This window comes from Ursus arctos, unplaced genomic scaffold (assembly GCF_023065955.2).
Source record: "Ursus arctos isolate Adak ecotype North America unplaced genomic scaffold, UrsArc2.0 scaffold_31, whole genome shotgun sequence".
Lineage (NCBI taxonomy): Eukaryota > Metazoa > Chordata > Mammalia > Carnivora > Ursidae > Ursus > Ursus arctos.
The window spans coordinates 30410189-30435720 of NW_026622997.1; the positions used below are offsets into that span (position 1 = coordinate 30410189).

General features: G+C 54.2%; 2 protein-coding genes across 5 annotated transcripts in view; both read left to right on the top strand.

Moving 5' to 3' along the window:
• Positions 1–4017, top strand: part of ZNF76 (zinc finger protein 76) — a 32932-nt gene extending 28915 nt beyond the window's left edge. For both annotated transcript variants that reach the window (XM_026482721.4, XM_048225711.2), the window contains exons 10-14: positions 598–831; positions 926–1089; positions 1767–1931; positions 2469–2582; positions 3143–4017. In XM_026482721.4, the coding sequence (XP_026338506.1) occupies positions 598–831; positions 926–1089; positions 1767–1931; positions 2469–2582; positions 3143–3247 (782 nt within the window). In that variant the 3' untranslated portion in view covers positions 3248–4017. The remainder of the gene's footprint in view (positions 1–597; positions 832–925; positions 1090–1766; positions 1932–2468; positions 2583–3142) is intronic.
• Positions 4018–4112: 95 nt separating this feature from the next.
• Positions 4113–25380, top strand: DEF6 (DEF6 guanine nucleotide exchange factor). Of its 3 annotated transcripts, XM_057304809.1 has the most exons (12): positions 5273–5392; positions 5777–5940; positions 15231–15371; positions 16004–16189; positions 17815–18051; positions 18143–18289; positions 20992–21100; positions 21299–21597; positions 22654–22820; positions 22923–23121; positions 24489–24579; positions 24791–25380. In XM_057304809.1, exons 2-12 carry the CDS (start codon positions 5845–5847, stop codon positions 25012–25014), a joined length of 1896 nt encoding a protein of 631 aa, XP_057160792.1. In that variant the 5' UTR covers positions 5273–5392; positions 5777–5844; the 3' UTR covers positions 25015–25380. The 3 variants fall into 3 exon arrangements, with proteins under 3 accessions (XP_026338505.1, XP_026338501.1, XP_057160792.1); XM_026482720.4 differs by lacking the exon at positions 5777–5940 and having other exon boundaries at positions 4113–5348; XM_026482716.4 differs by having other exon boundaries at positions 5270–5940.
• The last annotated feature ends 152 nt before the right edge of the window (positions 25381–25532 follow it).

A 25532-nucleotide genomic window follows, 5' to 3' on the forward strand; every position in this document is an offset into this window, starting at 1 on the left:
TGAGTGGTTCCTCCCTTTCCGGTTAGGTCTCAAACAACAGGTCCCGCGGGCCCTCTCAAGCTCCCTGCCGCCCCCCTACGCTCACCCTGAATTATCTCCTTCCGGCTGAGCTCCCGGGAAAAGGCCAGGGTCAGGTGTGATGGGGGAAAAGCAGAGTGAAATGTCACCCTTAGCTCCTCACCTCCTCCAGTGTCCATATGACTCGCCCTCCCCTGTGTCACGTCCCTCGTCCAGCCTTACGTGTCATCTCTCAGCATATGTGTCCCCTCCCTCCTCCTTCACCCCTGCTATGTCAGTCACCCCTCTCTATCTCCTGCCTCTTCTGTTCACAACCTTCACCTTTACGAGCCCCCCGGATCCCCCCAGCAGTCCCATCACTTGCCCCCAGCCTTCCCTCCGGTCTTGGCGGTCCCACACTCCTGTCCCCTCTGTTCCGCTGGCCGTCACCCCCAGCTGTTCAGAGTCCCAGGTCTCAGTCTGTCTCCCCCCCCCACCCCGGATCTCCTTTCACCAACCCCCCCGTCTCCCACCCCTGGCCCCTTAGTTTTCCCCTTGCCAGCCCCAGTTCCCGCCCCCCTCACAGCCCAGTGTCCCCAGGGGAGAAGCCATACGTTTGCACGGTCCCAGGCTGCGGGAAGCGCTTCACCGAGTACTCGAGCCTGTACAAGCACCATGTGGTGCACACGCACTGCAAGCCGTACACCTGCAGCGCGTGTGGCAAGACCTACCGACAGACCTCCACACTGGCCATGCACAAGCGCAGCGCCCACGGCGAGCTGGAGGCCACGGAGGAGAGCGAGCAGGCCCTGTACGAGCAGCAGCAGCTCGACGGTGAGGGCTACGGGCAGGAGGTGAGAGCGGGGACAGGCCAGGCCTCCCCGTGGCCCGCCGGTGGCAGGTGTCAGCTCGGGCTCTCCTCTCCCAGCCGCCTGCGCAGCCGAGGAGAGCCCACCACCCAAACGCCCCCGCGTTGCCTACCTCTCGGAGGTGAAGGAAGAGGGCAGTGACATCCCAGCCCAAGTGGCCATGGTGACCGAGGAGGATGGGGCCCCCCAGGTGGCTCTGATCACTCAGGATGGTACCCAGCAGGTACAGGCTCTGGAGGGGGGGCGCTCTGGCTGGTCCCCTCTCTCACTCTCTCTGGGGAGTCCTGAAGTTCTGACAGCCCCACCCCCATCCAGGTTCTCTTTTTAGCCTCGTGGAGCTCCGAGAGCTGAGGCTGAGGGTACCGAGTCTTGTCAGCCAGGCCCTCCACCTCAGCCTCTGAAACTTCTAGAGCACAGTTAGTAGCTTCTGTCTTTCGTGGAGGCTGACAGGTCCTGATGGTCTGAGTGAGACACTTGGCTGTCCTTCTCAAGAGAGGCTTGTTGATGGGGGCCAGAGCATAGTGTGGGGTCCGGAGCCCCAGGGTTTCTAGCCAGCCGGATAATAGGACCCTTGTTAGCACCCTCACTGTCAAGTGCACCTCTGTCTTTTGGAGTTGACATGAGGATGCAATTGGGTCGAGACCCTGAACTGCACGGAACAGTCCTGAGGCAAAGTGGGGGTAAATAGAGGTGGTCAGCAGAATTCCGCTAGCGTCTCCTTTTGGCAAGCAAAGACCTGTTTTCCTTGCTTATCCCTGTCCCCCTCCCCCTCTGTGACATGAGGCTAATCTTCTGGCTTCTCAAGAAGCTAACCTTGTCTGCGAGAGTGGGTACACCCACCCAGGGGCTTTCAGACAACCTGCCACTGCACTCCCAGCTCACCTTCCTTCCTATCGGCAGGTCAGCCTATCCCCGGAAGACCTGCAGGCCCTGGGAAGTGCCATTAGCATGGTGACCCAGCACAGCAGCACCACCCTCACCATACCCAGTGAGGACGATGACCTGGCCACGTCCGGCACACATACGGTCACCATGGTCAGCGCTGATGGCACCCAGACGCAGCCCGTATGACCAGGCGGTTTGCTTGGGGTTTCTTGTTCTCTTGTCCTTCTTTTTTGTGGGGTGGGCATTAACATGCAGGCTGACCTGTCCGGCCTTCTTACGGGGACTAAGATTCCCCCCATAAGAAAAGGATCTGTCTTCTCCATGGTGGCTCTGCGCCAGCGGTTCTCTGGAAAAGCATTTCACGGGGGGTCAAGAGACAGTTTCTAAATCTTGATCTCCCTCTAATTTGCTTTGCTACCACAGGCAGCTCACTTTTCCACGGACTTCAGTCCATTTTCAAATAAGATTAAATTACCTCTGGGCCTTTTACAGCTCTGACCTTCTGTGAATCCAAATCCCTAAATTAAGTTGGCTCTCAGAGAAAAATGCCATCTCACTAAGCTCTGAACCCCATGCTAATTAATCTGACCTATAATGGTTTTATCCATCCGCTTCTGGCTTGTTCCCAGCCACCTTACTTGAAGGGATTTTTATTTGTATTGGAGGGAGGGAGAGTAACGTAGGTGGGTTGGAAAATCTCATTATTTTATATTTCAGGTTACAATCATTACCTCTGGGGCTGTGGTGGCCGACGACTCAAGTGTAGCATCCCTTCATCACCAACAGGTGGCACTGTTGGCCACAGCCAACGGAACACACATTGCCGTGCAGGTGGGTAGAGGTCCCAGAGCCTGAGAAAGGAAGGAATAAGGAGGGGAGAGGAAGGAGACCAAGATCTTGAAGAGAACGGCATTTGGCCCGAAAAAGAGCTCATTTCAGAAGACAAATCCTTTTCTGCCTACATCCACACAGCTGTCTCAGGCTCTTTCTTGATGGAAGCAGAGTGCTGAACCCCTTCCGGCCTTCAGGATAATTTCGATGACAACATACCTGGTGGTCTAAGCCCTTTGTCTCTTAGTGTCTCCATTTCTTCCTCAGGAAAATAAGTGGACTCAAGTAGATGATTACTGAGGTCCCCTCCAGCCAGGCATCCCCTTCTGTGAACAAGCCCCTCTCTCTGACCCTGGACCATGCTGTGGCTCCCCGGCCATGGCTAGCCTACTGGGACTCTATCGGCGAACTTGCTGTTCGTGGGGGCCCCGCTAAGTGCTCAGTATGTGCCACTGGGCGGATGGAGGGGATTCAGAAAAGTAGGCCACATACTCACTAGCACTAGAATCTGGTGGGAAGTGTCTCACTCTCTCTTTGCTTCTCTACCCCCTTCTCCGCAGCTGGAGGACCAGCAGACCTTAGAGGAAGCCATCAGCGTGGCCACTGCTGCCATGCAGCAAGGGGCCGTGACCCTGGAGGCCACAGAGTCAGGGAGTGGCTGCTGAGTCCCCAGGGGCTGGATTCCACACCGTGTCGGAGGAGGGGCCATGCCACACAGGCATCCCTGCCTCCCAGGGCCCGGGCTGCGGCCGACACTTGGAAGGTGGCCACAGAGGTCTCCAGGGAAAGACGGCAGCAGGAAAACAGCCTCACTGAAGGGGACGACGGGGCCCTGCCCCAGAGGAGGGCTGCGCAGCTGGAATTGGAGGAATGCGTCATCCTTAGGAGCTGAAGAGGACAAGCGGATCACCAGGCTGCCCTGGGGCATCCCCTCCTCAGAATCAGCTGGGTGCCCACTCTCCTCCCTCCAGAGAACACCCTTCCTACCCTCGGTCCACCGCCCTTCTCAGGTGGCGATTGGGACTGCTGTGGGGACTGGTCCTCTGTTCTGACTGGTCGTTGCCCACCAGGGGAAGGGGCCGACAGCTCTTCAGCCCAGTAGGAGCGGAGCAGGCCCAGCCCTGCTTCTCCCAGCAATAACCACCTCCCTGGAAGCCTGCCCAGGTGCCTGGCCACTTGGCAGCAGGGTTTCCTGCCACCATAGTCAGAACCGCTCAGGGGCCTGTGGCTGGAGAAAAGGTGCCCAGCCCCACCCACCCCAGCCACCCCCTCTCCTCTCTGTGGCAGAGAGGCAGGGAGCGGCCTTGTACATACTGGGGATTGGGTTTAATTTGTTTTGGTTTGTTTTTTTAAATTCCATTTTGATAATTTTTTTCCTGCTCTGGTTGGTGGTGGCAAATGGGTGAATGAGTATTTAATAAAAGTTCCAAGTTTCCACCTGGGTCCCTCCCTTCCTCCTTTCAGCTTTGGGCCCTGATAGCAGGGCTGGTCAAATCAGGCTCTTAGCCCTGTATCCCTGGCACAACCCCACTCAGCGTCAGTGCCAGGCTGGTGGGACTGGCCTCCCAGGGGCACAGGGGGAGGAAGGCCAGGTGTAAGAAAAGCCCCAAGGAGCCACCGGGGGCTTCCTGCCTCTACCTGAGCAGGTGGGCTCCAGGGTGGCCAGATGGGCCCAGGGTGACCACTGCCCCCAGGCTCTGGTTGGATTTCTGGCATCAGGGTGGTTGGACTGGAGGAGTTGTGTTTTCTCCTACCTTACCTCTTGTGATACAGAAGCCCTTCCGTGCCCAGCCCCCTCCCATGTATGCTATGCGCATGGTCAGCTGCTCCATGTGGGCAAAGCCCCACCATGGAGTGGGGGTAGGAGGTGCCTTTGCCAAGGTTAGCAAGGGTCTCTGATGCCTCTGCTGCTCTGGTACTGAAGTCCCGGCTCTGGGGACGCCCACTGGGAGGTGTCTGGGACCATGCTATGGGATCCCAAAGCCACGATTGGACCCTAGTGAAAAGTGTGTGGGAAGATCAGACCAGCCCTGGTGGGAAGGGAGGGATGTAGCGTAGGGGACTTGATGGGAAGAACTCTTTGGGTTTGCCTCCTCCGGTATGGGAGCATTGCAGGGATTGTAGGGGCCTCCTTTCCTCTCCCCAGGGCGATGGATGTGCCCCAGCCCGTTCCTGCCACCTGGGAATGGAACCCCTCCCCCCAGCCCGGGTACCCTCTCCTCTTCCATTTACTCGTGCCAGCAGCTCCTTGGAAGCAGAGGGGGCTGGGGCATGCCCCCAGGGAGAGGGATGTCTCGGTTACCCAAGCAGGCTTCCAACATCCATGACCACTGTTCTGGGCGTGAGTGTGTCCCAGCCCTCACAGGCAGTGGATCTGAAGAAAGGGAAGCATGCCGTGGAGGGCCCTGAGTGCCAGGCCTCCTGCTGTCAGCACCCTGGAGCTGGCCCCCCACAAGGTTCTCCCCCCTCAGCTGTGTGATTCAGAAACTGGCTCCCATCCTCAGGGCCAGTGGGCCCCAGAGTGGGCAGCTTTCTGAGCCGAGGCCTTTCAGAGCCAAAGCCCAGAGGATGGGGAGGCAACCAGTCACGTGCCAAGCCCGCCTGACCTGGAGAGGTGCCCTGGCCCCGTTCCTCCGCCAACTTTGTGTCATCGCCTTTGTTTTCTTCCGCTTGGGAGGAGCCCCACCACCACAGTGATGTTAGATGGCCCTAAAAGAGATGCCTGCTCTGCTTTACCTCCAACCCCAGACCTTACAACTGTGTGAGGTGGGTATGTTTCCTGCTCTACCCTGAGGGAACTGCTCAAGGAGGTTAGTAACTCATCCAAGGCCTCCCGCCTGGTAAGTGTGGCACTGAGACAGGGTACCCTCTGCCACCACCCTCTGAAAGCCAGGGTGGGCTTGCTTTTTTTTTTTTTTTCCTCCCCTCCCCTCAGCAGGCTGCCTCTGGGAGCCCAGGAAGGCCCGGAAGTTTCTGGGGCTGAGGAGACTTCTAAAGGGCCTGACGCCTGGGGAGCCACACTGACCAGAAGCAGGGCTCCGGCTGTCCAGGGTTTGGTCCCCAGGTCCCAAGCAGAGAGTGAGGCCATGAGCACTGCAAGAGCAATAGGCCGGTTCCCGGCAGCACGGGGAGCCCGCGCGAGCAGGCAGGTGGAGCTCTTGCTCCGCGCCATGGCCCCTCTGCGGTCTCCGCAGCCGTTTGCATTTCCTGAAACCGGATCTCGGTGTCAGAGCCGCCCCCGGGCCGGGCGGGCACCTCAGCCATGGCCCTGCGCAAGGAGCTGCTCAAATCCATCTGGTACGCGTTCACCGCCCTGGACGTGGAGAAGAGTGGCAAGGTCTCCAAGTCCCAGCTCAAGGTGAGGGGCCCCCAGGGCCCAGGGGAGGCCGGCACACATGCCTCCTCGGCCCCTGCCGCCCAGGAGCCAGGCAGCAGCGCTGAGCTGATGGCACTCAGCCACCCAGAGGCCCAGGCCTGGGGAGGGGAGCCGGGACTGGGTAACCGGGACGACGCAGCCCGGTGGATGCTGCTGCGCGGGGTCTGGGGCCCCAGGGAGGAATTGCAGAGCCTCTGCCCCCAGACCTGCCCCCCGACTCTCTGGAGGGTGGAGGTGGCACCCTGAGGTTCTGAAGGCCAGTGGGCCAGGCTACAGCTTACACTCCGTGTGATGAGCACACGTCTCCCCCAGAGTGAAGCCTGGGCACGCACCCTACTCCTTCCTGCTGCTTCCTCCTGACTTTGAAGAGAGACAGTTAGCTAGTACTTGTCAGTCACTTCCTCCTGGAGCTGAGAGAGAGGCTTAAAGAGCCTCTCCCAGTTCCAAACCAGGCTGACTGGGTCACCTTTGGCAGAGAAGAGCCCCTCTGAACCCTGCCTCCCAGAGGCAACAGCACTGGGAAGGGGCAAGGACTGAGACCCTGTTCTGCAGCCGCCCAGCTCACCGCCCCCTCCTCCCACACGCCGGGTTGGGAAGCTGTTCCCTTTGGCCTTGGGACCTCAGGCAGGGAGGGGGTTGAATCTGAGTCCAGGAAGAGCCCCATCAGTGATTGCCCTACAGATCGGTACTTAGTCCTAGACAATTCCTGGGAGAGCAGCAAGTTTCTCTCCTTCCTTCCTCCAGTCCTGGCTTGGTGCTGCCTTCTCCACCCTGCTTAGTGGGGAGGAAGCAAGGCCCCAGGCCACTGGAACAAGGGAACCCTAGGAGACAGGAGCAGGGGTAAGCCTCAGCTCTCGGTGACCTGCCTCAGGGGATCATTCTTTCAGTTCACATGTTTACCGAGTGACTATGTGCCTGGCATGAAGCTAGGCCCTAGATTTCAGGTGTCTCTTCTGGGCACCACCAAAGGAGGCCTGCAGCCTCAAGGAAACCTCCATTTTTAATGACCAAGGTAGGAGGTGCCTGCCAACGAGATGAATAAGGCAGGACAGGCATTATGCCCCACCCCCATTCCAACCCCCTTCTTTGCTGAACACAGTAAACTTGGATGTTCCAAACTGGTCCCATCCCATAGTCTATCCCTTAGCCAGACTTATGAGCATCCAAAAAATGATTCTTGACTCCCCACTGCCACTACTGCCTTTGATCACCCAGAAGGCTTCCTCCACAGGCAGATTCTTCCTTACATTCTACTTCAATCCTCTTATTGCAGATCACGTCCTCTAGTGGGGGCTTGAGGATAGACAGGAGAACAGCAGATCATCCAAAACCTATCCCTGCAGAAACCCACGCCCTACACCCATTCCCACGGCCTTTCATGTCTTGTAGGAACAATCCCAGCCTCCATAGTTTGTTGTCTCCAAGGTACCATTATCTGTCTCCATTACCTGTACCCTGTAACCGCTCCAGGCTCTCTATGCCTGCCCCTCACATATGGAAAGGGGTTCCCCTTTTCTTGGTGCCATCAGCCAGTAAGACTTCCTACCCTGACCCTCATATCTTGGCCTCCAGCTGGATCGATGCCCCCTCCCCACCCCCACAGGTCGAGTATTGCAGGGAAGTTCTATTAGGAGCTTACATACTTGAACTGTCCACCGTCCGTACTGTATCACGGCTCAAATTGAGCCCACTCTCAGTAGCCTTTTGTCACACAGGAGCAAAGGTACTTTCTCCCCCACTCCACAGAAAACGTGTCCACTCTGGGAATCTCTGCTAGCGATGGGAGTTTGGGCCGGGTGGTGGCTGAGGCAGATACAGTAGGGCCCATTGTCACGCTTGAGAAGGATAGGGAAGGCAGTTCTTCCCTGAGACCATAGTGAGGGATGCTGGAATAGGAGGAAGTAGTGATAGTGTTGGGGGCAGGGATGCCGGAAAGGCAAAGGAGCAATAGAGAAGTGGTCAGAAGTCAGAGGAAGAAGCAGATGAGAGAGATACCAGCAGGGGCCAACCCCACCCCTGAAAAGACTCGGGGGAGAAGGGAAAAGACCTTGGGGTTAGTCTGTCCTCGCTAATACCGTCCCTGGCCTTTAGGGTCCTGGATTGGGACCAGGAAGGGAGACGTGCACCAGCCCAGCAAGCGATGTCTGTCTGTGACAGTCACCACTTCCCTGATGTGTTAGGCTGCCACTGGCTGTGGGCAAAAAGCCATGATGAGGGAGGAGGAAGAGCAGCCAGGCCTCTGAGAAGTAGCCCAAGGAGACAGGATGGTTTTCTCTGGAGAAGAGAAGGCTTCTGGGAGAGAGCAGATGAGTTTCCCTCTGTTCGGGTTCTTGTAAAGAGTACAACTGCCTTTGGCCAGGTGAGTGGAGAAAAGTACAATTAGACTAACAGGCATGGTGCTTGTGCCCAGGATGGATTTAGGCGGAGCACGATATTCCCAGGGTCCCCAGAACCTCCTTCTCGAAAGAACTTTGGGAGGGAGCAGTGGTGCTGCCAGATGGCTGCAAGGAGGAGAGCCTTGGCAATGATGGATTTCCTCATGGCCACATCCTCTTCCCTAGGGGAGCAGCCTTGGTTCTAGGCCTAGTGGGGAATCAGCTGAGAATTGGGGTGAGGGCCCTGGGATTGGGGATGTGGATGGACCAGTGTGTCTCTGGCTCAATGAGCTCTTAGGAGGCAGCAGGCCTGCCCCTTCCCCTTGACTGGCAGGAGCCGGGGTGGGCAGGGAGGGCAACCTGGGGCCTTCCCGACTTGGCTTTTTCAGGTCTTCCAGGCTCCTGAGCTTCAGGCTCTGCCTCTGGACGGGGACAACAACCTTCACTATGGTGGAGGGAAAATTAAGAGCAACTCCAGTCCAGGAATCTGCTGGCTGGGATCTTCAGCTTTGTTCTGACCCCTCCGTGCTGCTGGTCTTGGGCTAGGATGGCAGGGAGTGGTGGGACGATTTAGTGACGTGCAGAGCACTTGACTCAGAGCCACACAGGCCTGCTCCCCAGCGAGAAGACCGTGGGGAGGTGATCGCCATCTCTGAGCCTCTGGTTTCCCATCTGGAAAGGCAGAGGGTTGGACTGGGGATCGCCAGCTAGCCTACTAAAAGACATTTTAACAAAGTACGTCAAGTAGATGAAATTGACTCTTGATGCAGTCTCCCCTTTCCCTTTTCCGAGCCTGTCTTTCCTTTGGTGCCCACCCTCAACCCCTTCTAGCCCTTTCTTTTTCTTTTTCGTTTTCTTTTTTTAAAAGATTTTCTTTATTTGAGTGAGAGTGAGAGAAAGTACAAACGGTGGGGAGGGGCAGAGAGAAAGAAAGAAGCAGATTTCCCTGCTGAGCAGGGGGCCAGATGCGGGGCTCGGACCCAGGACCCCAGATCTTGACCTGAGCCTAAAGCAGTTGCTTAACTGACTGAGTCACCCCCCCCCCCCCACCTCTAGCCCTTTCTGGCTGTCAACAGGCACACACCTCATCCAGAGAGTTCCACCTTTTAAAATTTCCAGTGCTCCTCCCTCGTGATAGTAGTTGTGCTTTAGTACCCGCTGGTTGGGGAAAAGACCTTCAGTAAACTCTTAAAAGGATCTGTATATTGTAAAAGAATCACCTGGCACCTAGATACATTAAAAAAAAACTATAGGCCATCTAAGTAAGAGAGAGATTATTCATTCTCTCTGCAGCCATTACTCGGTGCTCTGCATGGGTTCCCAAACCAGTGAAGGCTGGGAACCGCAGGACCATGGGCTCGGCACCTGCCCCATCCCCACACTTGAGTTTCTAGGGAACTCACAAGCCCCTTGAGGAGAACCACTTCCCCCCATGCCTTCAGAGGAAACAGTGCGTAAATGAAGCCTCTCAAAGGTCAGGGGCTGCCAACTCCGAGGTCCGGGGCTGCCTGGTTGGGCGGTGAGACTGTGAGCGTCCTCTCAGAGGGAGCCCGAATGGCAGCTCTGAAAGCTACAGACACCTGGACCCCACCCCTGGAAACTCTGAGTCAGTCGGGAGGGGCGGGCCCAGCGCAGGGTTTCACCAGCTCCCCAGGTGATTCTGAGGCTCAGCCAGAGCTAAAGTGGCACAGAGATCTAGAGGCCTTTAGAGGCCGACTTCCAGGAGGACACTTCACTTCCCTGCGCCCTGATGTCCTCATCTCTAAAAGGAGGATAATGAGAGTCCCTGCCTCCAGGGCTCTCATTGAAACCAGCCCCTGCGCTCCTGCACACTCTGGCCTCCACCCCTGCCATTTCCTTTCCAGCGTGACCCTCCTCCGGTCACACCCTCTCCCCACCTCTAGCCCCAACCCTCGCCCAGGCACAGGAAGCCTGGCAGCCTGAGGTCAGCCGCGCTCTCCAGGGAGAGGCCCTGAGCCCCCAGTGTCTGGGGCCTTTAATTCCTTCTTGTCCTGACACCTGACAGTTCACAGGGATTGGAGTCTCTGTGCCGGACCCCTCAGATTCCACCGGCAAACGGTACAGGTGAGGAAGGCAGGTCTTACAGGACAGTGTGGACGAATGAACTGAGGCAAGGAACAGCTCGAATAAGTGTGCTGCTGTGTGGCCCCTTCTATCCTGGGGTGGGGGTGGGGTTGTACCGCATCTCTTTGAACCCCGTTTTTAGACCTGTGAAAACTGAGGCCCAGTGAGGTTAATTTGCTCAGAGAGATTCAATCCATGTCTGTCTGACTTTTGTATTTCTCCTACTTCTTCCCGTGAAGCATTTAAGTTCGTTCAACAGATATTTATCTCGTGTCCATGATATGATACAGCAGTGAATACAATGGTGAATAAAAGGGACAAGAATCCCCACCCTTGAGGTGCTGGCATTCTAGTCAGAGAACACAGATGAGCAACAAAATAAGTAAAAATGTATTATGTGATGGAAAATGATATATGACATGGAAGTAAAGCAGAAACGGGGATAGAGATTGGGGGTGGGGGCAGAGGGGACGAGGTTATAGATTTAAATAAGGTGGTCCAGAGAAGTCCTCCTTGAGAAGGTGACATCTAGTAAAGACTGGAAGGAGAAGAGGGTGTGTGCCATGCCTGGACCTGGGAGAACAATGTTCCAGGCTGAAGACATAGCAAGTGCAAAGGCCCTGAGGCAAGTGTGTGCCTGGCTTGTCTGAGGAATGTCAAGAGGGCCAGAGTAGCTGCAGAGAAGTAAGCAAGAGGGATGAAACCAGAAAGCGTGCAGCAGGTCGGGTCCTAGGGGGCCTGAGGCCTCTGGAAGGACTTGCGATTTTACTCTGAGAACAACGGGAAACCATTAGAACATTTAAGTTAGACTTGAGGAGTCAGTCAAAAACACTTATTGTGTGCAGGACATCGTACTGAGCTCTGGAATCAGGCCTTAAATTAGAGTCCTTGCTGCCCTCAAGGAATGTAGAGCACCCAGAAATGCTCACACAAAAAGGGACTAGCAAAGGAATGTTATTATAGAGCAACTTAACAACAGGGTACATTAGTAACAGTGGTTAATGGCACTCTTTGCTTTTTATCTCTATAGTTTTAAATTTTTGTCATAAAAACAATATATGCTCCTGGTTAAACAAAAATCAGAGTGCAGAAGAATATAATTTTAAAGAAGATGAAATTTATTCTATAAGTAAAACATGTTACTGGTTAAAAAAAATTCAAAGACAAATGTAATGTTAAAGATGATGAAAGTTCCTCCCCTCCCTGGGGAAGGATGGTGGGGTGATAGCTGTTAACAGTTTGCTGAGTCTTCTAGATTTTTCCTATGTGTACATGAACATATTAGGTTGAACCGTATGAAATTGCTGACATTTTATTGTTTCAACCTATTAAAACAGCTATTAAAATTTGCTATGGTTCAACCAAGTCTTTGCACACATTTATTTTACAAACATTTCATTCTACAGCTTGGTTTTTCACCAGCCAGTATAGTATGCATATCTTTCCATGTCTGTTCATAAAAACATAATAAAAATAGCACTCAACTTTTATTAAACAATGCGCTATGCACCAGGTGCTGGGTTAAGCTCTTCATTCTAAAAAACCTTTTGGAGAGGAGACCAAGGTTTAAGAGAAGTTAAGTCACTTGCCCATAAGCACACAAGTGGCAGATGTAAAATCTTTCCAACCACACATAGGTCCATGACGCAATGTACCTGTTCCCTACTGAAGGAGCCTTGAGCTGTCTCCAATTCCTCATGTTATGAACAATGCCTAGTGAACATTCTTGTACATGTAGCTCTGTTCCCTTGAGCATCTACAAGTTAGATGATTTGAACTGCGGGGGCAGGGCGCCTGGGTGGCACAGTCTCAGTCAGTTTCACCACCAACTCTTGGTTGATCTCCCAACCCAGAGATCAATCCCTCCCCTGCTCGGTGGAGAGTTGGCTTCCCCTCTCCCTCTGCTCCTCCCCCAGCTTACTCTCTCTCCCTTTCTCTCTCTGTGAAATAAATCTTAAAAAAAAAAAAAAAACACGAAAATGCTGGGATCATGCCCAATTTTAAGTTTGATACATTCTTGCCCTCCAGAAAGATTACCAATTCACACCTCAACAGTAGGGCATTCAAGTCCCTATTTCTCCACAACCTCTTCAGTACCAAATGTTATCAGTCTTCTGATCTATGTCAATTCGATGGCTTTCTATACAGGAAGGGATCTAACATTTGTTCTGTGCAGATCTAATTCTGGCTGTCTCTGTATATCCTCTCTCTATCCTCACAGCCTCTCCACCGGACAGGTATTATCCTACTGTTTTACTGATAATGACACCGAGGCTCAGAGGGTGAAGGTGTTTATCTCCCGTCCGACAGCTTAACAATTCTATGGGGAGAGTTTACCTCTTTCCACTAGCGGAAGCAAAAATCATAGGGCTGATTCTCATTGGCCCAGGATTTGTCACGTGCCCTTCCTTGAGCCAATCACCGTGACTCCGATATGTCCACCCCTGCAGCCGGGTGGTCTAGGGATGCAAATAGTCCATACCACAGATACTGAGAATGGGGAGAGGTATTTCTCCAAGAAAAAGCGAGGCTCCATTACCAAATATGGGTGGAGAGGGCAGAGTTCATCAGGAAGAAACTGAAGATGTCCTCTAGAACCAAACCTGGCACAGGAGATGATGGGGTGGAGGGTGGGGGCGGGGGTCAGGGATGGCTGCCCAGAGCGGAGGAAGGGAAAAGAGAAGCACCCTCTTGCTGGGCCTTCCAACTTCTGCTTTGCCTAAGTCGAGCCTGAGGTGCAGGAGAATACTGGGGAAAAGTCTCAATCCTTTGTCCCATCTCCTGTCACCAGATAATAAAGAAGTGAAGATCTGGCACACGTGCCTCCTCTGGGATGCTGCCAGCTCCTGTCTCAGGAACTGATTCTAAGCTTACCTGGTGGAAGCAGCCCTTCTACTCAGCATCCATTGACTGCCTTTCATGCGCAGAAGAGGACACGGGGGCCGTGGGACATAGAGATGAGCTGAGACGTTGTCTCCAGAGTTCCCGATCTACCTGCAGAGAGTCTCGGGGTCCACATTGTAACAGTGAGGGAGGCAGCCTTCAGAGCCAGGCACACCTGGTTCCAAGCTCAGCCCCGCCGTTTACTCTGAACTTCCCCGAGCCTCGGCATCTTCATCCGAAAAACAGGGATAATGTCTGTGTATCACAGTTGTTGTGGAGGTTGGACATGGGGTATAGAAAGCACCTCATACAGTGACTGCCACATAGTAGGTGTGCAATAATGACTATTTTTTAAAATTTATTTTTTATTTTGTTACTTAGAGAGTGTGTGTGTGTGCGATCGGGGAGGCGGGGGGCAGAGAAAGAGGAAGAGAAAGAATCCCAAGCAGAAATCCCAAGCAGACTGCCTGTTCAGTGCAGAGCTTGATGTGAGGCTCTATCTCACGACCCCAAGATCAGGACCGGAGCAGAAATCAAGTCAGAGGCTCTACCGACTGAGCCACCCAGGCGCCCCGGTAATGAGTAGTTTAATCATTCACTCTGTGATAAGTACTATGACAGAATTACCCCCAAGGCAATTTTATTTTTTCCTGATCTCATTCAAACTTCAATCTCTTTGTTCTATTACGGTGGGTTTGTTATTCAACTCGTGTTTCCCCTTCACACCATCCCAGCCACCGTCCGTTCTAGGCCTTTTCCTCCACATGTCACAGACCATTTTTCATGAGGCTTCTCCACCCTCTCCTGCTCCCTTCTGTCTTTGAAGGACAGTGACTGGAACTGCACTTGCCCGTCCTGGGGCAGGCACACCGCAGCCCGAACACCGAGTCTTTGATGGGAACGATGAGAAATTCGGGGCTCCTGCCCTGGGGTGACAACCACCTCCCTCTTGACAGCCCAGCATCCTGGGAAGCACCTGGGTTTTGGGATCTGCGGAGCTGGGTTCGAATCCCAGACTCTTGCTCACTGTGGGTCCTTGGACATGTTACTGAATCTCTTGACTCGGTGTCTTTGTCTGCAGAGACAGGACATCCCTACCTAATGAAGTGGCTGAAAGCTTGGCTGGTTGGGCTTGAGTCCTAGCTCTGTTACCTCTTCAGTAAAATGGGGATATTAACAGTTGTCACGGGGTTAAGTGAATTATAGATAACGTGCTTAGCTCAGTGCTTAGTGCATAGTAAGGGTGCACATTCTAGGTTTTTTGTTTTTATTGAGGTATAATTGTCATATAACATTATATTAATCTCAGGTGTACAACATAATGATGTGATATTTGTAAATATTGTGAAATGATCACCTTCGCAATGTCTAGTTAACATCCATCACCATACAGAGTTACAAAACTTTTTTCTTGGGATAAGAATTTTTAAGATCTACTCTTAGCAACTTTCAGAGAGGCATACAGTATTAACTATAGTCTCCTCCTCCTGACATTTTATAACTGGAAGTTGTACCTTTTGACCCCCTTCACCCGTTCCACCCACCACCCCTACCCCCTACCCCTGGCAACCACCGATCTGTTTTCTGTGTCTTTGAGCTTGGGGTGGGGGATGGGGGGTTAGTTTGTTCTTTAGATTCCACATATAACGGAGATCATCATATGGTATATATTTTTCTCTGACTTATTTCACTTAGCATAACGCCCTCAAGGTCCACCCATGTCGTCGCAAATGGCAAGATGTCCTTCTTTTGTATGGCTGAATAATATTCCATCGTATACAAATGCCTATGTTTTAGTTACGATTGAATTGAATAATGTGTGCAGAGGACTTAGCCAGGATGCGAATGGCGACAAGCCAGGAGGTGGGAGCAGCCCTCTAGCCCAGTTTCGGCTGGGGCACGGGAAGGCAAACTGCCACTCTGTCTCAGGTGCTGTCCCACAACCTGTACACGGTCCTGCACATCCCCCACGACCCTGTGGCTCTGGAGGAGCACTTCCGGGATGACGACGACGGCCCTGTGTCCAGCCAGGGATACATGCCCTACCTCAACAAGTACATCCTGGACAAGGTGGGGCCTCACTCAAGGGAGCACTTCTCCCCACTTCCCAGTCTGGCCAGCGCCCCAGTACATTGCCACCCCAACTCCTCCCACCTATAAACTCCCACTTCCGTCCCCACTATCCCGTCTCTTCCCTCATGGTTGTCCTTCACATTCCAGCCACTTGTCCCCTCCTGCTCCCTCGATCTCCCTCCGCCATCTCCCTCACCTGTATCCCAGCCTCCACCCTTCCTCCCCATCCCTGCCTAGGCTGACCTCCCATTTCCGGCTGTCGCCTTTACCAAGGGCTTTCCAGCTCCCCCCAGTGCTGTGCCCCCTGCCCGCCCCCCCCCCCCAGCTGTCACTCTTGCTTAGGTTCTTCATGGTCGTCCATCCCCCTACCTTGGCCTCCCCTTCTTTCTCCCCTGCGCCGAGGGACTAGTTTCTCTACTGGCAGGGGACTCGGGTGGGTGTGGAGGGGGCGGGTGGTTGGAATCAGCTAGTTACCTGATAAGCAGCTCAGGGATTCCTAAGTTAGAGCCTCAACTTGGCAGGGTGGGGAGCAGGGGAGTAGGTGACCCCACGAAAGCAGCTAGAGCCTTGTTTGGTGGTAGAGCAGGGATGGGGTGGCCGTTCTGGCTGACTTGCAGGCCTGGTGGCAGGTGGAGGAGGGGGCTTTCGTTAAGGAGCACTTTGATGAGCTGTGTTGGACCCTGACGGCCAAGAAGAACTACCGGGTGGACAGCAACGGGAACAGCATGCTCTCCAATGAGGATGCCTTCCGCCTCTGGTGCCTCTTCAACTTCCTGTCTGAGGACAAGTACCCTCTGATCATGGTTCCTGATGAGGTGAGGGTGCTGGCCGCCCCAGGGACTGAATCACTGGGGCCGGGCCTCAGCAAAACCATGAAGGAGGCCAAATCACCTCTGTAACTTTCCCACATCCCCTTTCTTCTTGGTCTCCCCATGCTGGTGCCTCTCTGCACCCAGGTGTCTCCAGATGCCTAGAATGGCCTGTATCAGAGTCACTGTGCCCAGGAGAACCAAAACTACACTTCCTTTAGGGCTCTGTTAGCCCCCCAAGGAGGAAAATGACCACAGATTCTGTTTACACAGAGGCGTAAATGCCTGATACCTTACCGGGCATTTTTAAATGAAAACATTTGAGATCGAATGACAGGATTTTAGGCACTGTGGCAATCTGAAAAGGTTACTAGATGAGGGGAAGGGAGACTTCCTGGGATGTCTGACCCATTACTCCAGGGGTGGGAGGGGGCAACCAAATGTGGCCCCAGTTCTCGAGTTTTCCCTCACTGTCTTCTCTAATGTAGAGGAGAGCCAGGGCAGACCCAGCTCCGGGCTCCAGAGGGGGCATCCTGGGAGTAGAGGCCTGGAGTCTGTGCCCCTACTCATGGGCAAAGCCAGAGCAGGTGCTCCCCCCCCCATTCCATTTCTCTCCCCCACCCATTCAGCCTTCTCCTGACCTTTAGCCCTTTTGGTGGCTGTGAAGATGCCGGGGTGAATTTGGGTCTTAGGGTGTGGAGGGGAGGGGTCCTCTGTGTTTATAAGAAGTCCTGGCACATCTAATCACACTCAGATCTACCTCCTTGCTCTTGGTCGTGGGAAGGGTGAGGGAGATGCCTAATCCCTGAACTGGTGCACCCCACCCCACTCCTGAGACCCAGTAATCTCCAGAGTGCAAGTCCTCAAGAGACTGTCCCAAGAAGCTGCTGGGGCAGGGAGGGGACGTGTCCATCACACAGGCACCTGGCCAGGCACCCCGTCAGACCCCTGCTTGTCAGGGTAAGGGGGCCCCTCATAGGCCAGAAGGCTGCTTGCTGCCGTGATCAACATGTTGTATGAACAAACTGCAGCAGGATGTACCCCAACCACCACTTCCTGTTCCTCTGTAGCAGGTTTCCTGTCCCTGCCCTGCTTACCCCCACCCCCAATCCCTTTGCCTTCCCACAAGGGAAGGATCCTCGGGGTTGGCGTTGGGCCTTGGAATAAGGACTCAGATGGGATTCAGGAGACATGAATTAAGTTCTGGCTGCCACCAATTTGCTGTATGAGTTAGAACAAGTCACTTCCCCTCTGGGCCTCAGTTTTATCATCGGCAAAGTAAGGGAGGAGAGGGCCCTTGCACCCCTCTGACGTGTTCTATGATCTGCTGCCTCTGTCTGGCCCCCGGCCCTCAACCTTCCCCCTGCCCTTAATTTAAAGCATGAAGGAGCGGGATGTGGGCCTGGAAGCTGGGGAAGGGAAGGAGATGCCCGAGTTGGAGTTGGGACTCCAGGATCCCCACCCCCTCCAAATCTACCCTGGTTTCCACCAACATTTAGTCGTCTGGCTCCCCTACCCCTGTCCATGGTCACCTCCGCCCAGGCTCTGGGAGCCAGAGGGGGGCCCCCCACCCCGGTATTGTCACAGGCAGCTCTGCCTGCTGCAGTCACCAGGCCTGCCCCCTCCTCCAGGTGGAATACCTGCTGAAGAAAGTGCTCAGCAGCATGAGCTTGGAGGTGGGCTTGGGTGAGCTGGAGGAGCTGCTGGCCCAGGAAGCCCAGGCGGCCCAGACCACCGGAGGCCTCAGCGTCTGGCAGTTCCTGGAGCTCTTCAACTCGGGGCGCTGTCTTCGAGGCGTGGGGCGGGACACTCTCAGCATGGCCATACATGAAGTCTACCAGGAGCTCATCCAAGATGTCCTGAAGCAGGTCAGGCTGGGAACTCGGGGAGGACCCCAAGGCAGGGTGAAGGGGGCGTGGGGGTGCAGTGAAGCCTCTGACTTCGCTCTGGCTCTGGCAGGGCTACCTGTGGAAGCGAGGGCACCTGCGGAGGAACTGGGCAGAACGCTGGTTCCAGCTGCAGCCCAGCTCCCTCTGCTATTTTGGAAGTGAAGAGTGCAAAGAGAAAAGGGGTACTATCCCGCTGGATGCTCAATGCTGCGTGGAGGTGAGGGAAATGGGCGAAGGGCTAGAGCACAACCCAGGGCCCAGGGGCTCTCCGGGGAGGTGTGAAGGCAAGAGGGTCGGGAGGAGGGTGAGTGAAAGCCACCGTGGCAAATGTCTGCTTAGATGACTGTAACCCAAATACATCTGGGTGTCTCAAGGCCATTCTCATCCATGCCAGCACTTAAAAAATACCCCAAAACTGCAAATCGAATACTAAAGCCATTGGTGAGTAATGTGGATTTTGCTAAGGATTTTAGAGGAGATGGCTTATGCCTCACATTACACAGCAAAACTTTTTTTTTAGAGAGAGAAAGAGAGTGCATGGGGGAGGGGTGTGGGGGAGGGGAAGAGGGAGAGAGAATCCTTTTTTTAAAAAAAGATATATTTACTTATTTGAGAGAGAGAGAGCATGGGGAAGGGGGGGGGGCAGAAGGAGAGGGAGAATCCATCCCAGGACCCTGAGATCATGACCTAAGCCAAAATCAAGAGTCAGCTGCTTAACCGACTGAGCCACCCAGGTGCCCTGAGAGAGAATCTTAAGCAGGCTCCACGCTCAGTGAGGAGCCCACTGCTGGGCTCTATCTCATGACTCTGACATCATGACCTGAACCAAAATCAAGAGTCAGAGGCTTAACCAACTAGGCCAACTAGGTACCCCCCACAGCAAAACTTTCTAAAAATCCCCTTGAAAAGTTTTTCTCCTTCACCCAAATTCCATTCCCTTTGGCAACTCAATACGTCCCTAGTTTTTCTCCACATCCCTCTCCTCCTGTCCTTCCCCCCGCCCTTTCCCTACCTTGGCTCTGTCTGTTATTATTTTAGGAGGCTTAAAACAATTATTTTAAATTGTAGTTTAAAAAAATATATGTGTATACACACACACACCCCTAACATGAAATTTGCCATTTTAACCATTTTAAGTGTACAATTCATAGCATTAAGTACATTCACAATGTTGTGTAACCCTCACCACTATCTATTTCTAAAACTTTTTCATCATCGCAAAGAGAAACTCTCTACCTATTAAGAAATAAGTCATCCCTCCTTTCTCCCCAGCCCCTGCTATCCTCTATTCTACTTTCTGTCTCCACGAATTTGCCCATTCCGGGTACCTAGAAGAGAATGGAATCATCTAATATCTTGTCCCTTTGTGACTGGCTTTTTTCAGCTAACGTTCCAAGGTTCGTCTGTGTTGTGGCATGGGTCGGGACTTCATTCCTTTTTATGGGTGAATAATATTCCATTGTGTAGATAGACGACATTTTGTTCATCCGCTCATTCATTGATGGACAATGGGTTGTTCCCATCTTTTTGCTATTGTGAATAAAGCTGGTTTGGCCATCCATGCAGAAGTTTCTGGGTGAGCATATGTTTTCATTTCTCTGGATACATACTGAGTAGAATTGCTAGATCATATGGTAATTCTATGTTTAACTTTTTAAGAAATAGCTGAATTGTTTTCCCCGGCAGCTGTTCCATTGCACATTCTTGCCAGCAGTGTATGAGAGCTCCACTTTCTCCACACCCTTGTCAACATGTGTTATTTTACATTTTTAAAAATTATTATTATAGGGCGCCTGGGTGGCTCAGTTAGTTAAGCGTCTGCCTCTGGCTGAGGTCATGATCCCAGGGGCCTGGGATCAAGTCCTGCATCAGGCTCCCTGCTCATGGGGGAGTCTGCTTCTCCCTCTGCCCCTCCCTCCACTTGTTCTCTCTCTCTCTCCAAATAAATAAATTAAATATTATAAAAATTTTTTATTATAGCCCTCCTAGGTTCTCTCCATCTTTGTCACATAAGGAAGCAGGTGTCACTGAGGACAGAGCCAGATCTTAGGCAGAGAGCCCAGCTCCACCACTAACAGGCAGAGTGAATTGGGCATGTTCCTGGACATAGTAGAGCCTCAGTTTCTTTTTCTGTAAAGTGGAGCAAATAATGCCTGTCTGGCAAGGTTGTTCCAGAGCTGTGAATAAAACGGTGCATATAAAACACTAGTTCAGCCTCTAGAGCCTACGAAGCTCAATATATGGGACACGCAGAGGGCTCCGTTGGTGGAGTGCTCAACTCTTGATCTCAGTTTGTGAGTTTTTGAGTCCCACGCTGGGGGTAGAGATTGCTTAAAAATAAAATCTTAAAAGAAGAAGAAGAGGAAGAAGCAGCAGCAGCAGCAACAGCAGCTCAACAGGTGGTAGCTGTTATTTTCCGCTAAAATATAAGCTTAGGGGAGGCAGGGATTTGATCTGTTCAGCACAACTCAGTATCCTAAATGCCTAGAACAATGAGCCCTACTCAGTAGACACGTTCCAATATCTGTGGAATGAATGAATGGAGAGCTTTCCCAAAAAGGCAGGGTTATATGAAAATGAATGATTTGGGTAGTGAGGACCCTGTCACTGGTGGTGTTCAAGAATGATCTGCATCCACACTCAATAATGGATTAGGTGCCAGGCCCCATGGAGAGACCCCAAGATGAAAACACCCCCACCCTACCTCCAAAGAGCAGAGGCTACAAGACTGGTGGGGACACAAGGGCACCCATAACTGACCTCCATGCCAGGCCGTACAGGCTCCTGGCAGAGTGGGAGCGGTGCCCTGGGAGGACGGTCAGCACGGAGGGGTCGGGGATGGAGCTGGAGCACCCCTGCGGCGGGTGTGGCCCCATCCCAGTGAAGCCAGCCTGTCGGGGGCCACCTGCCCTCTCCCAGGTGCTGCCCGACCGAGAGGGGAAGCGCTGCATGTTCTGTGTGAAGACAGCCTCCCGCACGTACGAGATGAGCGCCTCGGACACGCGCCAGCGCCAGGAATGGACGGCTGGTGAGTGCTCGCTGGGTGGCTGGGGTCGGGCTGGGCCTCAGTCGCCTCCTCTGTGAAAGGGGGTGATAACACTGCCCAGCGGGAGGCCGGCGACTGCCTCGAGCCACCTCTAAGGCCCCTTTCTGGAGGTGGGCCACCTCGAGGACCCCGCTGCTCCCGGCTAGGCCACCTGCTGACCCCCTCCCTGACCCTCCGCAGCCATCCAGACCGCGATCCGGCTGCAGGCCGAGGGGAAGACGTCGTTGCACAAGGACCTGAAGCAGAAGCGGCGCGAGCAACGGGAGCAGCGGGAGCGACGCCGGGCGGCCAAGGAGGAGGAGCTGCTGCGCCTGCAGCAGCTGCAGGAGGAGAAGGAGCGGAAGCTGCAGGAGCTGGAGCTGCTACAGGAGGCGCAGCGGCAGGCCGAGCGCCTGCTGCAGGAGGAGGAGGAGCGACGCCGCAGCCAGCACCGCGAGCTGCAGCAGGCACTCGAGGGCCAGCTGCGCGAGGCGGAGCAGGTGGGGCGCTCACCCGGCGCGGGCCAGCTGCAGAGGCATGCGGAGGCACGCGGCCCGGGAGCTGGGGGCGGGGCCTGGGCCGGGGGCGGGGCCTGGGCCGGGGGCGGAGCCCGCGGGCTGGGGAAGGAAGGGCGTGGAGGCGGGGCTTGGAATGAGGGACTTGGGACAGAGCCTGTGCGCTTGAAACATGTGTCTGGGATGGGGCCTGTGCCAGAGGCGGGATGAGGAAGGAGTGGGGGTGCAGGAACCTTGCGAGGGATAGCTTGAGATGAAAGATGGGGTGGGGCCGGAGCTGAGTGCTGTAGGTGTAGAGCGGGGCCTGGTTCGGAGACCTTGGCTGGGAGCGAGGTTTGGACAGAGATGCTGCAGAAAACCCCCTAGTTGGGGATGAGTTTGGACCAACGCTAGACTAGATTGGACTAGACTTGGTCTAAGTTGACAGTGAATCCAGTGTGGGGAATGCAGGATGGGAAGAAGGAGGGATGAATGTGGAGGCGGACTAGGCATGTAAAGGCAATCAGATTTAGGATTTAAGAGATCTAGAGCTGGAATTAGAGGCAGCTGGATTCGATCCCAGCTCTGCCTTTTAGGAGGCTTGTGATCTCAGGCAAGTTACTTAGCTTCTCTGTGCCTCAATCACTTATCAGTTGATGCTAACTGTGCTCCTGGAGGTACGATGAGAATCAGCTGAGGAAACACCTTTAGTTGTTACGACAATTATAATTATAGTCACTCCCTGACTAGCGCTAGCCCTAATTATAGTCATAATACCCAATATTATAACACATAATAATAATTATTAAGGCTGGTGCTGGGGGGGTGACTTGAGCCCCTTTCCCCCATGTAGCATCTGTTCACTGACCATTATCTGACCTAGTCAGGCTCCCAGAAAGAGATCAGATCAGGAAGGAATCCCGCCTTGAAGGAACTCCCGACCCTCACAGGGAGAGGGCGATGTGGGCCAGCCCAGCGGAGCCCTGGGGAAAGGCAGCGTACCTGCAGCCTCCCCTACCCCATGCGGTGCCCCCCGTGACGCGGCTCCGCGTCCCGGCACAGGCCCGGGCCTCCATGCAGGCTGAGATGGAACTGAAGAAGGAGGAGGCTGCCCGGCAGCGGCAGCGGATCCAAGAGCTGGAGGACATGCAGCAGAGGCTCGAGGAGGCCCTGCACCTGGAGGTGAAAGCTCGGCGCGACGAGGAGGCCGTGCGCCTCGCCCAGACCAGGTAGGACCCCTTCTCGTTCTCGTCCCCTGACGCCCCGGCGTCCCGCTTGCTGAGCACCTGCGAGGCGCCTTGGCTCTGGGGACGACCCGGTGTCCCCCGCAGGCTGCTGGAGGAGGAGGAGGAGAAGCTGAAGCAGCTGCTGCAGCTCAAGGAGGAGCACGAGCGCTACATCGAGCGCGCGCAGCAGGAGAAGCAGGAGCTGCAGCAGGAGATGGCGCAGCAGAGCCGCTCGCTGCAGCAAGCGCAGCAGCAGCTGGAGCAGGTGCGGCAGAACCGGCAGCGGGCCGACGAGGACGTGGAGGTGAGCCCGGGGTGGGGGCGGGGAGCACAGGGCGGAGGCCGGCGCCGGGAGCACCTCCACACGCAGGCTCCGCCGCCTTCTCTCAGACCCTGACTCCGCCGTTGCCTCGCTGTGTGACCTCAGGCGAATTGCCTAACCTCTCTGAGCTTCAAGTCCCTCATCTGGGGAAGGGGCCTGTGATAGCATCGTCTGAAGATTAAAGGAGCTGATGGGTGATGTTTAGTATGTAGCAAGTGCGGAAGAAACATCAGCTGCTATTTTTATCGTTGTTATGAATCTGGGCGAAATTTTTCCTCATACTCTTCTACCTTGCTATCCCTGTACTTGGGCTCTAATCTCCATAGAAGAGGGGTTTGGGTTTTGTTTTTCGGTTTTTTAATTTTTATGTTTTTTTTTTTTTTAAGATTTTTATTTATTTGAGAGAGAAAGAGAGCACAAGTGGGGGGAGAGGCAGAGGGAGAAGGAGAAGCAGACTCCCGGCTGAGCAGGGAGCCAGATGCGGGCTTGATCTCAGGGTCCTGGAATCATGACCTGAGCCAAAGGCAGAAACTGTACCGACTGAGCCACCCAGGCACACCTAATTTTTGATGTTCTATTAATATTGATTATTTTATTTTGCCTTGTTGGCTGACATGGTCATTGTAAAAAATTCGGACACAGAAACATGTAACATAGAAAGGAAAAGTTCCTCTGTGGTTTCCTCACCCGACAACCACTGCTAATGGCTGGATGAACAGTGGAGCAGAGGTTTTGCATTTGGTCCTGGAGAGGTGGTGTGGTGCGGTGGTTTACGGCTCAACATAGGTTCCGGGCCAAGTCACTTACCTTTTTTTTTTTTTTTTTTTTTTAAGATTTTATTTATTTATTTGACAGAGAGAAAGGGAGAGAGAGAGAGAGCACAAGCAGGGGAAGCGGCAGGCAGAGGCAGAGGGAGACGCAGGCTCCCCGCTGAGCAGGGAGCCTGACGTTGGGCTCGATGCCAGCACTCTGGGATCATGACCTGAGCCGAAGTCAGACGCCTAACCGACTGAGCCACCCAGGCGCCCCATCGCTTAACTTCTTTTGCACTTGTTAACTTCTGCTCTGAAGGTTAACTAAAATAATAAATATACTTAGCACATCTTAGCTGCTTAACGAATAGAAACTATAATGATGAGGATTTTTGACCCTTTGGGGGTCTATGAGACCCCTGAAATTGGAAGTTAACTGTTCATCTATATAACTCTTCATGAACATACGTGAGTTTTTCTGGGGAGATGATCAATAGCCTTTGTCGGATTCTAAGAGGCCTGTAAACCTGAAAAGGTCAAGACACCCCGTCTAGGATGGTGCCTCTGACCCACCCTCCGCTGGCCCTGCCCCCACAGGCTGCCCAGCAGAAGCTGCGCCAGGCCAGCACCAATGTGAAACACTGGAATGTTCAGATGAACCGGCTCATGCATCCAATTGCACCTGGAGGTGAGAAGGGGTAGACCCTGCAGCTTGCTCTGGAGTGGGACGGGGGAAGGGAGGGAGGGAGGGAGGAAGGGATACCTCCAGATCTACAGAGGCTGCGTGGGATTGAAGGTCAGGGGGTTCTCCTCTTCCCCAAGGGCTGAGACAAGGCCCCTCAACCTCTCCCCTGTGCATGCCCCTTTCTCCTTACTCGCGGTTGCCTCTTCTCTGCCAGATAAGCGTCCCACCACCAGCAGCTCCTTCACAGGCTTCCAGCCACATCTACTTGCCCGCCGCGACTCCTCCCTAAAGCGCCTGACCCGCTGGGGATCCCAGGGCAACAGGACCCCCTCGCCCAGCAGCAGTGAGCAGCAGAAGTCCCTCAATGGTGGGGATGAGGCTCCCAGCTCGGCTTCCACCCCTCAGGAAGATAAACTGGACCCAGCACCAGAAAATTAGCCTCTGCTATCCCCTTTCCCCCCCCCCCAACCTCATACCCACCAGAACCTGGCCACAGCTGGCCTGTGGGTGATGCCAGCCCCCGCAGAAGAGGAAGCTGAGGTCCTGGTTCCAGGAGCCCCGGCCCTCCAACCGTGACAGTCCAGAATGGAGCCTAGTTCATTATGGGCACCAGCCCCAGGCCCCTGACCCCTGAGGCTGTCTGGGATGTTGATCCTTGAGAACTTGATCTCGTGCCCTAACCCCAAGGACCCTGTGCCCTGGGCTGGAAAGAAGAGCAAACCAGCAAGCCAAACAGCATGGGCCCTCAGACTGCCACCAGGCTGCGGAGCCACATTTCCAAATAAAAACTGCTCTTGGAATGAACCCCTGATCGGGTCTGCCGTCCATCTCTCCTGCCATGTCCTCTCTTCCTGCCTCAAGTCCAATTTCGGGTCACAGAGAGAGTAAAGTGGAGTGCAGGGGGGAGGCCAGTACACTCTGCCACTTACTAACTGGGTGACTTCGGTCAAGTCTGC

What these genes read in the sequence shown, in the direction of transcription:
- DEF6 (XM_026482716.4), top strand. Translation starts at nt 5,845, where the DNA reads ATGGCCCTGCGCAAGGAGCTGCTCAAATCCATCTGGTACGCGTTCACC. An exon ending in TCCAAGATGTCCTGAAGCAG is followed by an intron (nt 18,052 to 18,142) that starts GTCAGGCTGGGA and finishes TGGCTCTGGCAG; the next exon opens with GGCTACCTGTGGAAGCGAGG. An exon ending in GGGCCGACGAGGACGTGGAG is followed by an intron (nt 23,122 to 24,488) that starts GTGAGCCCGGGG and finishes CTGCCCCCACAG; the next exon opens with GCTGCCCAGCAGAAGCTGCG.